The sequence below is a fragment of the Bombus pascuorum genome, chromosome 14 (assembly GCF_905332965.1).
Source record: "Bombus pascuorum chromosome 14, iyBomPasc1.1, whole genome shotgun sequence".
In the NCBI taxonomy this organism is placed as follows: Eukaryota; Metazoa; Arthropoda; class Insecta; order Hymenoptera; family Apidae; genus Bombus; species Bombus pascuorum.
The window spans coordinates 659,462-674,470 of record NC_083501.1 but is presented as its reverse complement, the minus strand read 5'-3'; the positions used below and the strand labels follow the sequence as shown (position 1 = coordinate 674,470).

The window sequence follows — 15,009 nt, the reverse complement described above, 5'->3', positions numbered from 1 at the left end:
TATATATATACTATGCCACATACGATGAATAATCTTTAACAAAAGAACAACTACTTTTCTTTTTATTTCCAAGTATTTTTCCTCGCGGAGGAAGCTCTTGCAAAAATAATCGAATTCCAACGGAACAATCCATCTTCGGATCAATTCTATATATAACGCACGAGCGATCGTCGAGATAGACACGCGACTAGATTGCACCAGGTCGGCGAATAACGCACTTTATCGATGATAAAATTATTTTCAATGCGTCATACCGAGTGTCGCTACGATTTCGCGCGTATCGAATATGCCGAAATTCGTGGTGAATAGTTTCCCCCAAAGGTCGAAGTGCGAGGCACGATACATCGTTATTTAATTACGAAAACGACGTAATTAGCAAAAATAAAAATCTACTTCCTTAACACGCTAAGCTAAATCCTGTAAAAGATATTGCTAATTTTATTTTAATTATCCACGAACGAGGAAACGTGTCTATTTATATAAAGGAAACGAGTATCATCTCAAATATATCAAACTACGATTTCTTCGTATTTTCATATTTATGCTAAATTATCATTCGTTGAATTTTTAATTATTGGATAAATTTTTATTTTTACATTTAATATCCTCTCCCTTTTCGATGCTAATAATATACATATCTAATTTTCCCTCGTATCGATTTCTATATAGCAGTACACTCAATTTTTCTTCTCTATTTGACACTAACAACGAGCCAGATATCACATACTACAACGTATATTTTATCTCGAATATTTCATACACTTTTGCATATATCTCTGTATTTTCCAGTATTTAACTTTCTCCGAAATACTAGCTGATAATTAGATTTTTATACAGTTACGAAAAGCGTCGATACGCAAAAATGTGTAGAGATGGAAAAATATGTAAAACATCGGAAACAAAGTACATATCGCTACCTCCTTTTATTCCCATTTATCCAAACGATTCTCATTTTAATCATACTCCTACGATTAACATTGCCAAAAAATCGAACGTTTCGTACGTTTAAAGAAGGAAGGTTCCGTTTGCTCGACGTCGAAACTCGTACGATCTATCGTGTTTTTCACGTGTCGTCCGTTCAACGTGAGGTAAGAATAGGTCGATAGCGCGTTTTCTCAGAGATCCTTCGATATCAGCCAGAAACGATCGGATACCCCGGCAAGAAATCGAACGCTCGACATCCGGATGCACGGATGTAATACGGTCATCGTTATCGTAATCGTACGTTTAATCGATGAGACACGATCGATCGATCGGCACGTGGCCCGTTACGAATTGAAAGTTTGAGGGCGAGATTGAAATTGAAACGAACGTTTAAGAGCGCAAGAGAGAAAAACGATTTGTTATATAAAAAAGAATAGTAAGATGGCTTTGATCAATGACTAGTAGATTTTCTTCGAAGTGAAATTGTAGCAAGATGTTGAAAGCAAGCGTAAGAGAAAGTAATCTTGAAATACATATTTAACCGCGCATAATTTATTTATACTTTAACATTCGTTAAAACGGCAAATTGTAGAACGCTGATTGAGATATGCAGATATTTACGATCTGTACGACGTACAAAAACTGAAAGTTTGAAAGTGAAATTAAAATAAAATCTAAGGAGAACTACTGTTATGGAATACTCAATTACCGGAAAACTGTAATTCTTATTTCTTAGAATACCGTACCTTAGTTCCTAACTTGCAATAGGAAAATTATTTGAATGTACGGTTCTTGGAAATTTCCAAAGTACAAGGGATTGGTAGGGTAACTAACGGTACAGTTTGAGTCAGAAGCCGCGCGGTGAAAATACCATTTATTGCCGTCTAGGGAGATTTAAGCACTTTTACCTGATATTTCAAATAGTTTGTTTTCTGTAGTACTTTCGGTAATGCTTTCGATGAATGCATTAATAACCTAGTACCTTTCCTTTGCTTAAGAAAATCCGTCTCGTTGTAAAACTATAAATGAGTAAGGGAAAACAAACAATTGCTTACTAAGACACAAAGCGGATCTATACAAATTTGGGTAATTCCTTTTCCGGCAACTATGCCGAATATCCGATTTGAACTACCTGCGACAAACGTACGAAGAAACAGTTATTTAGCTGGATAGAAGAAACAAGGATGCTACGATGAAAAACATATTCGCAACATACGTCTACTCGCGAATTTTTCAAATATTTATCGTATCGACGACGATATTTGGTGCTAGAATATTAAAAGAAAAATACGTAGAATGAAATATAGAAAAATATATCGAAAAGAGACGAACGTATAGAATTGCTGCCGCGAAAGCTTTTAACACGCCAATAAAACTACTCCTAACGATAAAATAAAAAATTCGCGTATATGGAAAGAAGAAAAATATCTAACGCGATTGTACCAATATTATATAAAGTAAATATTTCGAATTATTGCTATGGAATCTTCTTAATATAGAACTACTGATATTAATAAATAACATTTTAACTTTTTATTCCGATGATTGATGCTAATGGTCATTAGTGCTATCACGGTGTGCAAGATTTCTGCAGTTTCCTGCAATATGAAAACTCTGGTATTCATCTATCAAAAGCTGGATTTAATGAGACAAGCAGAATGACAGACTCTACTTCGAAACATCGTTCACTTTTCCTGATAATGATTCCGCGTAATTTACTTAAATTACCGTTTTATTAACGGCTATTACATTGCTACAATTAAAATGAAATTTCTCGCTGGATACATTGCTTAACCGTGTAAAATCACGATTCAATCTACCATCGAGAACCTAATAACTCTGTCTGTTAATCATAATTTCGTTCGTAGCTGTTTCATTGTCTTATTAAACCGTATTTAATACGCGTAGTGAACTACTTATTACACTAATGGATTCAAGAAAGTCTAACACGATATAAGAGTTTGAATTAAATTTTTCCAATCGCTAATTGTGAAAACTCTAATTTCACTACTATTCAATTTCTTCTTGTAAGAATGTTCAAAAGCTGCGAGCGTTCTATTTCATCGTATACTATATTTTTCAATATCGTTGTTATCACATTACCAAAATTTTATAGAATAAAATATACTTTATAGAATAAATTAAAAGAGTGGAACCTAGGCAAAATTTATTTCGCATACTCGGTATCGCAACAATTGCTACATTTTATATATTTGCATCGCGTGTGCGTATCTTTAGATTTTTCATAAATTCGTAAAAATTCACGATCGAATCATCGATATTACGTGTTCTACGATTTTTAACAATACTTTTCGAGATATCGTAACAGGCTCAGGATTGTAACAGTGATTCTCAAAAGTGAAACTATCATAAAATAACGATTAGAAAAAAAATGTCGTATCTCACTTATCATCGACGCCGGTTATATCACACCACGAAATACATATTCCTCGAAATCCACGTGTCACCCTATCTTTTGTTCTACCTTGACACGCTACTTAAACGTGATTTAATCTTTCCGAGTTTTCTCTCTCGAATGAAATTTCTTAAATAGAAATTATTATCCAAGCGATAACAATCGTTTATCTCGAACATTTGGAGGCAAAGTTTCGGTAAATTTACTACATACTGTGTATAACGCTGTTTACTAAAAACGAGGCTTGTTATGCGTGGTATCACGCTGCGTGAAACAGGCTCGAATCGAGAAGAATAAGTAAAAATACCAGGGGCAAAACGAAGTCCATTCCCAATGCTAAGATATTGCAAAACAGGTATTAGGTTTATCAGGTCAGATTGACACGTTCACGCTGGCGCGTACCGCCGGTGACTCACGCTCGAGCGTTCCGTCGGACGGCGCGTGCCACCAAAAACATAGTTCGTTTAGTAACCAGGAAAAATTGCGATACAATTGAAAATTTAAATAATGGAAATTTAACGTATATTAATTGAAAAAAAGTAGGATTTATTTTGTTTCGTCCGAATATTATAAACATAACCTATAAAACTCGATTAACCTATAAAATTCGATAGTAAAAGTATAACAATTCGATATTATAAACTTTATAATAATTATAAACGTAAATACGAGCGTTGCCCCCACGACGAGAAACACACATAGCAGCGCCGGCGTGAACGTGTTAAATATTTTCTACATAACGATAGAAAGCCATCCGTGAGCATCGTAATTCACTAACTAATAGCTGAAGTTACACGTGGTCAATTGTGTTTACATCTGCTGACGCGACTGGGCGAAGCATTTTTGCGTGTGTGTGGGGGTGAATTTGTATGTGTGTATGTGTATATATATATATAGATATATTGGTTATGCCATACAATTTTATATAATCATCTAATAAAAAAATTGACGCAATAAAGATATCATTGATCAACTGGTGGTCTCTTACTAAACATCAAATAGATACATTGAACAAACAAAATTGCCAATAAAATATTAACGAAAGATATAAAAAAGATACATTTACATGCAGTAATTCGGCAATGTTTATTTACGAAACGCTTACACTTCTAACGAGAAATTTTTATGTAGACATTGCTTTATGCGAAACGATTTATATTTACAACAAATGGCTTGTTACGTCTATATAAATTCTCAGATTCGTTGCAAATCTTACCAATAGAACGACGGCAAGTAATCGCGTCCCGTTACTAACGCTAATGAAATTTCAAGATATAACTTACATAATTGTACTCGTAAAAAATTTCTAGAAATGTTCAAATACACACGCGAAATGTATTCGTACATAGCGATATTTCTTAGCAAACGTTGAAAACTACTGGTCAGAACGAGCGTCGAAAACAAGCTTCCTATCGGTGAACATTATAAAGTACTATACACAGCGTGCGCTAATTACACGCAAAGTTTAAACCTAACCCGAACCAGTGACCCCGATACACGTATCACGTGTTCCCTGTTCGAACCAGACACCCTGTAACAACGTATTAATATAACTGCCATTGCTCGGTTGAACAGTGTATCGCGCGAGTATTGGGTTAACCGTAACCGTATTATTCGCGTAGTCGGATACCACGGCCAAACAATCGGTAACTAACCTGCTTACGCGCTCGGATGTACCGCCGTATCCGCTGAAAACCGGTGTGTACGTCGACTCGATTTTCGCCACTCGGTACAACCTCTTTCTTCATTTTTTTCTTTCTCTTCCTACCGTCATCGTCATCGTCATCGTCATAACCTCCCCTCGCTCTCCCGATGACGCAACGCGATTCCCCGATGGAGAAAGGGAGGGGAAAGGCACGTCAAATCCGACGGAAAGTAGCGTTTCTTCGCAACGACGCGCGAAAATCGTATACTAAAGTAATTTCGCTATACGGATACGAATCGAGATATTATCGAAGTAGTTATCGAGAGAAATGCAACCTTGTATTGAAATTTGTTCATTAAGGGATAAAGATATACAGTGGCAGCGAAAAGTAAAACTATGATTCTAACAAAATTCAGATTTAGTAACAATTTTGATTCTTTAAAGAGATCGGATAATATCTTACGAAAAATTCATTGTAACGGTAAACGAAATGAAAAACTACAATACGAACGAGTCCGAGAACAAAAGGATCGTTACCACGCGCTATAATGAAACTTCCTCTTTGTATTTCTGAGCGTTAATGCCATATTTTATAGCACCTTGGAGGTCCATTTAGAAATCCTAATCTTATTTCAAGCATACTTGGTTTCTAGCAGTATTTTAATATAAATGTTGCTGTAAATTGTGGTCGAAATATTATCTCGATACGAAATAAACAAATGAGTATAGTATCTATATCTCAAAGAGACGAAGAGATACTCGGGGTTTCCTAAAGATATATCTCGTTCGATAATCGACCAAGGGTCTCATCCAATAGCCAGTTGTCGACTTCTAAACGGTCGCTAAACACGAGTGATATACGAATGCTTAAACATTTGTTTGTTTTAAATAGATGAGTAACACGAAAGGTTTACTCGGTTCTAAGAATTTGTGGAGATAGCGAATGGCAGTTAATAGATTCAATGCTATATCAATTTTCTAATTTGTTATCTAAACGTGACATAAAGAAATTATGTTTCGTAATAGTTGCAAAGATTATTATTATAAAGAAAAAGGTCCGATATATAAAACATCGCAATATAAATCATAAGTTGCAAATTATTAACAGCAGTAATGAGCAGGTACTATAAATTATTCGATTATTCTATTCGATGAAAGATCACAGCATCTCATAGAGGGAAAGTTCATAGTCTGTAAACTATAATTTATCGACTTGCTAATACTATTAACTGGTAAATTATTATGCAAGAGGATCCAGGAAATATTTCGCGATACTGTTCCTTTTTATAGACAAAATATCAAATGGCTCGAACGAAAGTTCCAGCGTGGCCCACATAACCCACGCAGCATATTCGTGACGTTTATCAAATAATCCGTATTCCATAATATTAAAAAATCGAAAAGATTATTGTTTTAAAGAAAGAGCCCTAACGTATAAGCGATACGCCACGATTAATATACTAACGGACGATATCAGAAAGTACTTTACGATTTAGTATTCGCGTTATATTCGCGCGTTATACAGTATAGAAAGTATTAGGATATAAATAATAATTAATACACCGATTGACGTTACGATTAAGCAAGTACCTCGTGGGTCACCAACGATCCATGCGATGCAGTATACGAAATATTTTGATACGGATGATCGGTGAAGCATAGGTTGCAACATGAAACGAAGCAAGATAAAAAGAAAATTCCGGCCAGTTAACGCGGTTAACTACCGTGTATTCGAAAAAGTTCCGACCGACCATGGCGCAATCCCTTTCTCTAGTTATGCAGTCGTGTTCCAATTCCTAAGAGTCGAGTCAGGCAAAAGTGTCAGGCCGAACGAAACGGATCGGCCGTCGTTATCCTACTGACACACTTTAAGTCGCGTACCTTGTACGGAGAGCAGGCCTCGGCCTTGGCCACCTTGGCGAATATCGGCGCGATCTGCTCGAACGTAACGTTGATTCAGGAAGAGACAGCGCGTGGAAAAGTGGATAGATTGATTAGCCGTGACCACTGCTGCCACGTGTTCCGTTGCTTCGATGTTTTCGATAGACACACTACACACACTGACACACCGCGACTCTTTCGAGCCTCGCCCGTGTATACAGGGCACACGGGGCTTCGCGTTGGTATTTATTTTTAAATATTTACCGCGCTTCCAAGGCACGTCACAGTGTTCCCCTTCATCGATACATGGAAGTTTCCACTAGGTGCAGTACCCGGGTACGTAACATCGCAAGAGCATATGGTTTCACGAGACGACCGCTGCTTGTCTGGCCAATGTATCGTACGACGTAAAAAGGAACGTTGTACTTGGCGCAGCGTGTCTTTTTCGCGTGTCACGTTCGATACGCGGCCCCGCAATCGTGTAACACGCAGACCTCTTGACGTTTTACACCACACAGTTGATCGCGCGAACCAACAACCGATAGTGTAACTACTATATACAGCGTAGAGGTCGTAAGCGTGTAATACGAATATGGTTTTGCTTTTCAAAAAGCTTCCAGTCGATATATCACGTTTCACTTTCACTTGACCGATATGTCACAAGTACGATGGAAAAACGATATTTGACGTACACGAGGCGTAGACGGCGTACACGTAGATACGACGGATCGTGATACGCGGTAAACACAACGCGAAACGCACCGCCCCGAGTCTGAAAGCCGACTGACGGGGCCCCCCCCCACGAAACTCCCAGTCACCCTTCACCGGCGACTAACAGCTGATTTGGAAAACACCGAGATCCGCTCAGCGACGGATCAACCGAACCCGGTTCCCTGCGCAGTTGCGTAATACCAGTTAATCCTATTTCTCCATTTCAACGAAATCGAATTATCCGATTCGTCTCGTATGCACAGCAATAATGAAAAATAATAACTAGATCCAGATTTTTAACCCTTGCATATGTACCACGTAAATTGAAGTCACTCGTATGGATAATGCGAGAATATGTTCTCGTTTTCGGAACGTAGAAAACAAGAGATTAAATTTAAGTGAATTTTAATTCGACAAATACTTATTTTATACGAATGCTAGAGAAAGAAGAAGGTTTAAATATTCTATTTTGTTATAAAGTTTCTCGGAAAAGCAACGTTAGAGAAGGAGGATCGCCTATCGACTTTATTATCAGTTTCTCTTAGTAATTTATTGCTCAAATCGTTGACAGGCTGTTTGTTGCGGTAATATTTTTATCGATCGACGTTCCATTTGCGTCGCGATCGTACCAGAATTTTACGTATGAAAATGCGACTTCGTCGAAATTTCGCGTATCGAGGAGAAAATTATACGCCATGAATCGTAAATATCGTATCCCCACCACCACGCGTCTCTACCCCTGCCACGCGGTTGTTTAAGCGGCTAGATAATGTTGGTTTTCGTATAACGACGATAAAGAAGGAGCATGGTTGAGGAATATACTAAAAAGAGTTGGAAACATCATGGTAGAGGCATGCGCCTTCAAGGAACGCGACATTTATGATTCATGATATGTATATATATTATATCGTTAGGAAACATACCGCTCAAGTCCAACTGTGTAATATTTATGATTATATTAATAAACGGATAAACGTATAGCTCGTAATATGTAAGAATATAATCGACACAAATTGTCGTGCAGTTTAAATGCCCGACCTGCATCCAAAGATAAATATCGATCGTCGATAAACAAAACGTCTATCCGATCGATAAAATTATGTTGTGTATACATCTATTGAAATCTAAACACAAGTGTAACTTCCTTTTATGTATTAACTTATTAAATACATCCGTATGACTGGTACTTTTATATTGTTACTTTATTACGAAATGCGAATAAAACTAAACGAAACTTAATTAAATATATTTTGTACGAACGATTTAATTAACAAATTCTCGTAAAGTTGATAAGATTTTAAGATTTTGATTAAAATTGCTGTTACGAAATATCTTTTATTGTATTGAGCGTCTAGATACGATGACCTTGAACTACTGTGAATATGACTATGATGCAACATCATTGCGTGCTGTTTTCTTCAAATTTACTTTGCATGAATTATTTGGCTATGTAATTTCTCCTGGCTTCGTTTAAATCTGTCTAATTCTCTTGGAAAAAATCGTATTAAAAGATTAAGATGTTATTTCGTAACGACGAAGAGATGTTTCATTAATTTCTGTAAATGCATATGTATATTTTTTCATGAAAAATTTAAAAAAAAAAAAAAAATAAAATATAAAGAATCATACTTGTTTCTTAATCATTTTCAAAAAATTTCTTTTGATAAGTTCGTAACAGGTAATGTGCTTATTTTATATAAAAAATGGTCAGAAAGTACTTTTTGATTAGGAGCTACTGTTAATCGATAAGATAAAAAGCAGCCTACGACTAATATGGATTGTCCAATTTAATCAGTTATATAATAAAGTATAATATGCATTGCAGAAAACTAATTAAGAAAGGTCAACAGGTTTATTTTAAAATCTACCATATATGTCAACAAAGGCCAATAAACATTTCACTACCACGACTACATTGTTCTGTTTCATCAACCAACAAAGAACATCCAATATTGCTCGCTTAAAAGGCTACCACCTTCTGGTTGGCAAGCCACTAAATTTAGAAGTTCACATATGTATATGTGTCATTTCTGTTCTTTGGGAATCTTGCGTGCAAATGCTTCCTTTATTCTCAGAAAGAAGAGAGAATGACAGCCAGTGTGTTAATATCACAAATTTCAGAACCAATGTAGTACCTTCTTGGGACCTTCGAATAATATTAAGCCTATATGCTACAGTTTATACATATAAAAAAAGAAAAAAAAATAAATAAATGAGACGGGAAAGGCAAGGATAAACTACATGTATAATGGCAATTTTAAACTAACCATAAAACACTTTAGATCAAATTATCTAATGTTACTTCCTTTTGGAGAAAGAAATTATAGTTTGTCTGAATGCATACTTTGATCTTTTTGTAATTAACTTTATATCTTTCATATTCTTCAAATCAGACAATCCTTTTTGTATCGAACAACATACTGTTATACGACAAGTAGTTTTAAACTTTACACTTTTGATTATAAATTCAATTCAATTTTTTCTGTACACTGACTAACCGAGGCTTAATACAGATAAAAGAAATCCCTCGCATCATAATTTTCAAAGAAAATTCAAATCTGTCATATATATGCATCTTTTTACCTTCTTGTTATTAACTTTATCAGTCTCAATATACAGGAACAAAATATTAAATAATCAATATTTATGAGACATCAACAAACGCTTCATATTTTGTAAATCAGAGAATATACTTTGTATCGAACAATAAATTATAACATGACAAGTAACTTCAAACCTGATACTTTCAACTACAAATTTCATTCAATATTTTCTATAGATTATCTAACTGACATTTAAAACAGATAAAAATTTCGAATAAACCATTTTTAAAACTACCATACAATCCCCAAAAATATGAAAGACTATCATTCCTATGGTAGTAAAAAGCACAACGTTTCTTTAAATATATTTACGTCAAGTGACATCTGAAGAAGTTACTCGATGCAGACGAGTACATCGTAAGAACGTTATCAACAATTAGTAATCAATTGCACGTTATCAAAATTGAAAGATAGGTGAGATTATGATTATACGACACCGTGTTGAGACATGAGAAAAAATAAAAATGTTACGTACCAAATGTCAAGACGTGGGTGACCGTGTGTTCTGTGGTGGTATTCTCAAGAATTTCCGAGGGTGGGGGTGGCGGTGGCGGCTGCATGGCGTTCTCCATATCCCTGTTGCTCGATAAAATTTCGATGTCACTCACAATACAACTCTCGATCTTCTTTAGCGAGAACACATTTCGCGAAACGATGCGGGTCGATGATCTTCTGGTTCGTCGCAAAAACGTACGTCGTCTATGTCTACGCGTGACACAAGATCTTTCTCTCTTTCTCTAATGTACTTACGATCGTCAAGATGGAATCCCGTTTTTTATATTGCGTTACAATACCGATCGTCCTGATTGTCACGAAGAATAAATGAATCGGTCCGAGAAATGACGCATTGACACCGGGTTTTTACATGATTGCCACAATTTTCACGCGTCCGTGTTGACGGACAACGAAGACACGCACGTTTCAATATACTGCGCATCCACAACGCGCAATGTATAACAATGTACAACACTGGTTTCGGTTGGTGCGTCAGTACTGTCGACAAATTACCGACCGTGTGCGATATTAAATGAAAACCACGAGAGAATAGAAAAATATGATAAGTTCATTACTGATTTTTTAACTTTTGTTTTGCTTGATGGTTGAAAAGAAATACTAGAGTAAACTATGTTTTGACGGACTTAAAATTTCTTATCTCATATTTTATCTCTCGATAATAAGCAATAGAATACAAAATATACAATTGTTAAGTTTAGAGAATCGTATGAAGTCTTTTTTTAATAGGTTTCACATTTCATTTGCAGAGTATCACTTCTTGTAGTCATATGAAAGTACTTGCATACTATTAATCATACGAAATTTAATATCCATATGCCTGATTAATTAATACGTAAATGCTACAGTAATAAATAAATGCTGTGCAAATAATTTTTGTAACCACTGTTATTGAGAAAGGGAATAACTTGATGTGTAAATTCAAAGATATAAGTCTTTTGAAAATAAGTAATAAATTCACGATGTTTCGTAAGAAACGAATAATACTAGTTTGATTTTTATGTTAGTTTAACTTAATTAATATTAAACTGCGTAACTAATGTTATTAACATTTTTTTAATGTTCAAGAGTATGAGAAAAAAATATTTAATTCTAAATCAAACGGGAAGACAATTTTGATGGGGGATTGATTAACAATATATTGAATTTTAAAATTGCTTCTCTATAGAAAACAAGCAGTATAACTTATGTTTCTGTGATTATCAAATGATCTTATCGATTCCAGCTGAGAAGACATCCCGATCAATTTTCATTAATAGACCGTTCTTTTTATCCTTCTCTAACAATGATAGGGACATTTTTGGACCGAATTACATATGAACGTAATAAAGGAATGCATTTCTTAAGTTTTCATGCAGGATACTCTAATGTTTCAAACAGGAATAATATGTTAATAATAAGACGCAATTTTGTACGATTCATTAACATTAGAACTATATACATAGAATGGTATAAGATTGATTACAATTTTATGCATTTTTGTAATATTGATATTTACTTTTATTGAAAAAAATATGATTACATGTATTTATTTATTTTCTTATTCACCATATGTTCGTCATATTGTTTTAATTCTAATTATGTATGTATAATATATCTAAGTATATATTAAAGTAGTTCAATAGTTCTAACGATAATGGATATAATTTCAAAAGTTTTATAATGTATATAATATGATTTCTTCGTGGTTTTATAATTGTATAATTTTTTGTCCCTATACAATTTTCGTAATTTTATATTTCTAATTTTTCAGTTTGTCCGCAATTTTATAATTTTCATATATTTAGAATAAAACCACAATGATAGTTTTTGAATAAAATTCATAACTATAATTTCTTGTCTTTCTACTCATATATAATAATAAAGTTACTTTAAAAAATATCCTATCTGTATTATACCCAAAGGTCAGAAATTACCAGTCATCGCTGTTTACGGTCTGCCATCCAAGGATTAAAATTGAAAGAAGGAAAATGTGAATACTTTACTCGATATACAACCCTTAGCAAAAAATTTACGAAACGTAATAAAACATGGAGGCGAAACGATGTATCGCGATGTTGATCGAAATGAATAAGAGTTATTAAAAGTAAACAGTGACTTTATTTATAATAACAAGTCTTTAACAATAGTAGGATGTTAATAAAAGTCATTGTCTAAGCCAGCGTCTCGATGGATTTATTTTTTAAATAGCCTGAGTCTCTTTTACGCTGAATAATTAAATCGTTTCCATGTATTGCTTAAAGATGTAATTAGATGCCTCGGTAGATAATACTTTTTGTTTTTCTCTAGACGATAGAAGGTGCAAAGGACAATTTAAAAAATTTTTAAATAATCGCTAATCGTATATAGTAAGAATTATAATTACTCTTCGTTACACTTGGAAAATTAGAAACTTACTAAGCATAATATGTATACTTTTTTAAGACACAAATATTTGAATACTTCGTTGTATAGTAAATGATAGACGAAAAATTAATTGTTAATTAAATCTACTTTGTATCATGAGTAGTGGGATACATAGTCGGTTTAAAAGCGATAACTTAGTTATTGTAGGTCATACGTATCTCTTCACTCGTTTTAACGCAATATCTTTTTATATATATATATATGTATATATTGTTACGTTGTTAGCCTTCAGTATATTGTAATTGAAACCGTTGAGTAGTATACTCAATCTTTTAGTTCTTGAAATAAACGTAAAATTTTTATTCAAAATGTTTACTGAACTTTTACCATTTTGGACGAAATACTGGTACCATATACTGATTAGTATCATACTTTACATTTTTTTGAAATTATCTTACGAAGTGTTAAAAATGGGCACTATTTTTATTCAAAAGAAAAGACATAATTTTAACATTTTGGATAATACCATGGAGCAGCTAAAAGGTAATAATACTATAATATTATTACTACTAGGTTTTAAATTTTTTAAATAATAATTATAAAAAAGTATACCATTTAAACTATGAAATTTATTTGTATTTTTATGTAATAGTAAATAATAATTACTGATTAGTCATGTATTTTTTTAATAAAATAAAAAATTATGATATTCTAGACATTAATCAGGAAACACTAGAAAATAGCGATGGACCTGTACTAACAACAGATTTAAAACATATCCCTTATGTATATAAGAGACCCTCTGAAGAAGAGGTACTCTGTCGAGCTTCTAAGTTTTATAAAATAGTAGCTGCTAGGAGAAGTATAAGATTTTTCAGTCCTGACCCTGTACCAAAAGAAGTCATACATGAGATAATAAAAGCTGCAGGTACAATATCATGTTGTTACATTCACAAAACTTTTATATATCTGAATCGGTTTTAGGCACTACGCCTAGTGGTGCACATACAGAACCATGGACATTCGTAGCGGTATCAAATCAGAAGGTGAAAGAACAAATACGTCTTGTCGTCGAAAGTGAAGAAGAAATAAACTATAAAAAAAGAATGGGAGTAAAATGGACAACTGATTTACTTCCATTAAGAACAAATTGGATTAAAGAATACCTGACTACCGCTCCTTATTTAATATTTGTGTTTAAGCAAATTTATGGAATTTTACCAAATGGAAATAAGAAAATTCATTACTATAATGAAATGAGCACATCTATTGCTTGTGGTATTCTCATCACTGCTATACAGGTAATATTGTTATAATACTATAATCTCTTATACTGTATACCTATGAATAATATGAATTAATAATATATGAACTTTAAAACTAGTATGCAGGTTTGGTAACTCTGACTTCTACTCCTTTAAACTGTGGACCTGCTATCCGCAACCTTCTTGGACGTCCTCCTAATGAAAGGCTTGTTGTACTACTGCCAGTTGGTTATCCAGCAAAGGATGCTACAGTGCCTGACCTTCAGCGAAAACCTCTATCTGATATTTTAGTAGAAATTGATTGACACATATGTAATGAAAAATTATGGGAAACAAAGTACCTCTGTTTAATACTTTGTCAGAATATTTGCTTACTTATGGGATGATACAAAAATGAGTACACATAATCATAGATTTATATATATAAATCCTGTTTTTATAAAAAAACTTATATTTGTTTTGAGTATTGTTTGTTACTTATGAATATCTTACATTACACTTTCGCAAATATATATATATATATATATTATTCGTTATAATTATAGAATATAATTTTCCTTGGTCAAAGACATGACTTTCAATCTTATAAAGTTATCCTAAAATGTTCAAAAGGGACCTAATCCCTGAAATATAGCACCCAAAGAAGTTCTATCATTATGTATTATATTCCTGCACTCAGAAAATATTCATGGCACACAATAAGAC

General features: G+C 33.8%; 2 protein-coding genes across 3 annotated transcripts in view; one reads left to right on the top strand and one right to left on the bottom strand.

Moving 5' to 3' along the window:
* Nucleotides 1–11,127, bottom strand: part of LOC132914298 (ribosomal protein S6 kinase alpha-5-like) — a 54,818-nt gene extending 43,691 nt beyond the window's left edge. The window contains exons 1-2 of one of the 2 annotated variants that reach the window (XM_060973289.1): nt 10,656–10,745; nt 6,867–7,759 (exon numbers count right to left, since the gene is read on the bottom strand). Coding sequence is in view for 1 of the 2 variants with exons in the window: in XM_060973290.1 (XP_060829273.1) it covers nt 10,656–10,752 (97 nt within the window). In the remaining variant the exon portion in view is untranslated. Of the gene's footprint in view, nt 1–6,866; nt 7,760–10,655 lie in introns of both variants that reach the window. The other variant, XM_060973290.1, reaches the window with a different exon arrangement.
* A 2,096-nt stretch (nt 11,128–13,223) lies between these two features.
* On the top strand, nt 13,224–14,871 carry LOC132914325 (iodotyrosine deiodinase). Its single transcript, XM_060973360.1, has 4 exons — nt 13,224–13,582; nt 13,755–13,967; nt 14,024–14,340; nt 14,424–14,871. Exons 1-4 carry the CDS (start codon nt 13,408–13,410, stop codon nt 14,607–14,609), a joined length of 891 nt encoding a protein of 296 aa, XP_060829343.1. The 5' UTR covers nt 13,224–13,407; the 3' UTR covers nt 14,610–14,871.
* Nucleotides 14,872–15,009: the final 138 nt, after the last annotated feature.

Bases quoted from the DNA above. Each gene is read 5' to 3' on its own strand.
- LOC132914325 (XM_060973360.1), top strand. From the start codon at position 13,408: ATGTTTACTGAACTTTTACCATTTTGGACGAAATACTGGTACCATATA. The intron at 13,968-14,023 runs GTACAATATCAT...AATCGGTTTTAG, and splicing joins TGAGATAATAAAAGCTGCAG to GCACTACGCCTAGTGGTGCA. The intron at 14,341-14,423 runs GTAATATTGTTA...CTTTAAAACTAG, and splicing joins TTCTCATCACTGCTATACAG to TATGCAGGTTTGGTAACTCT.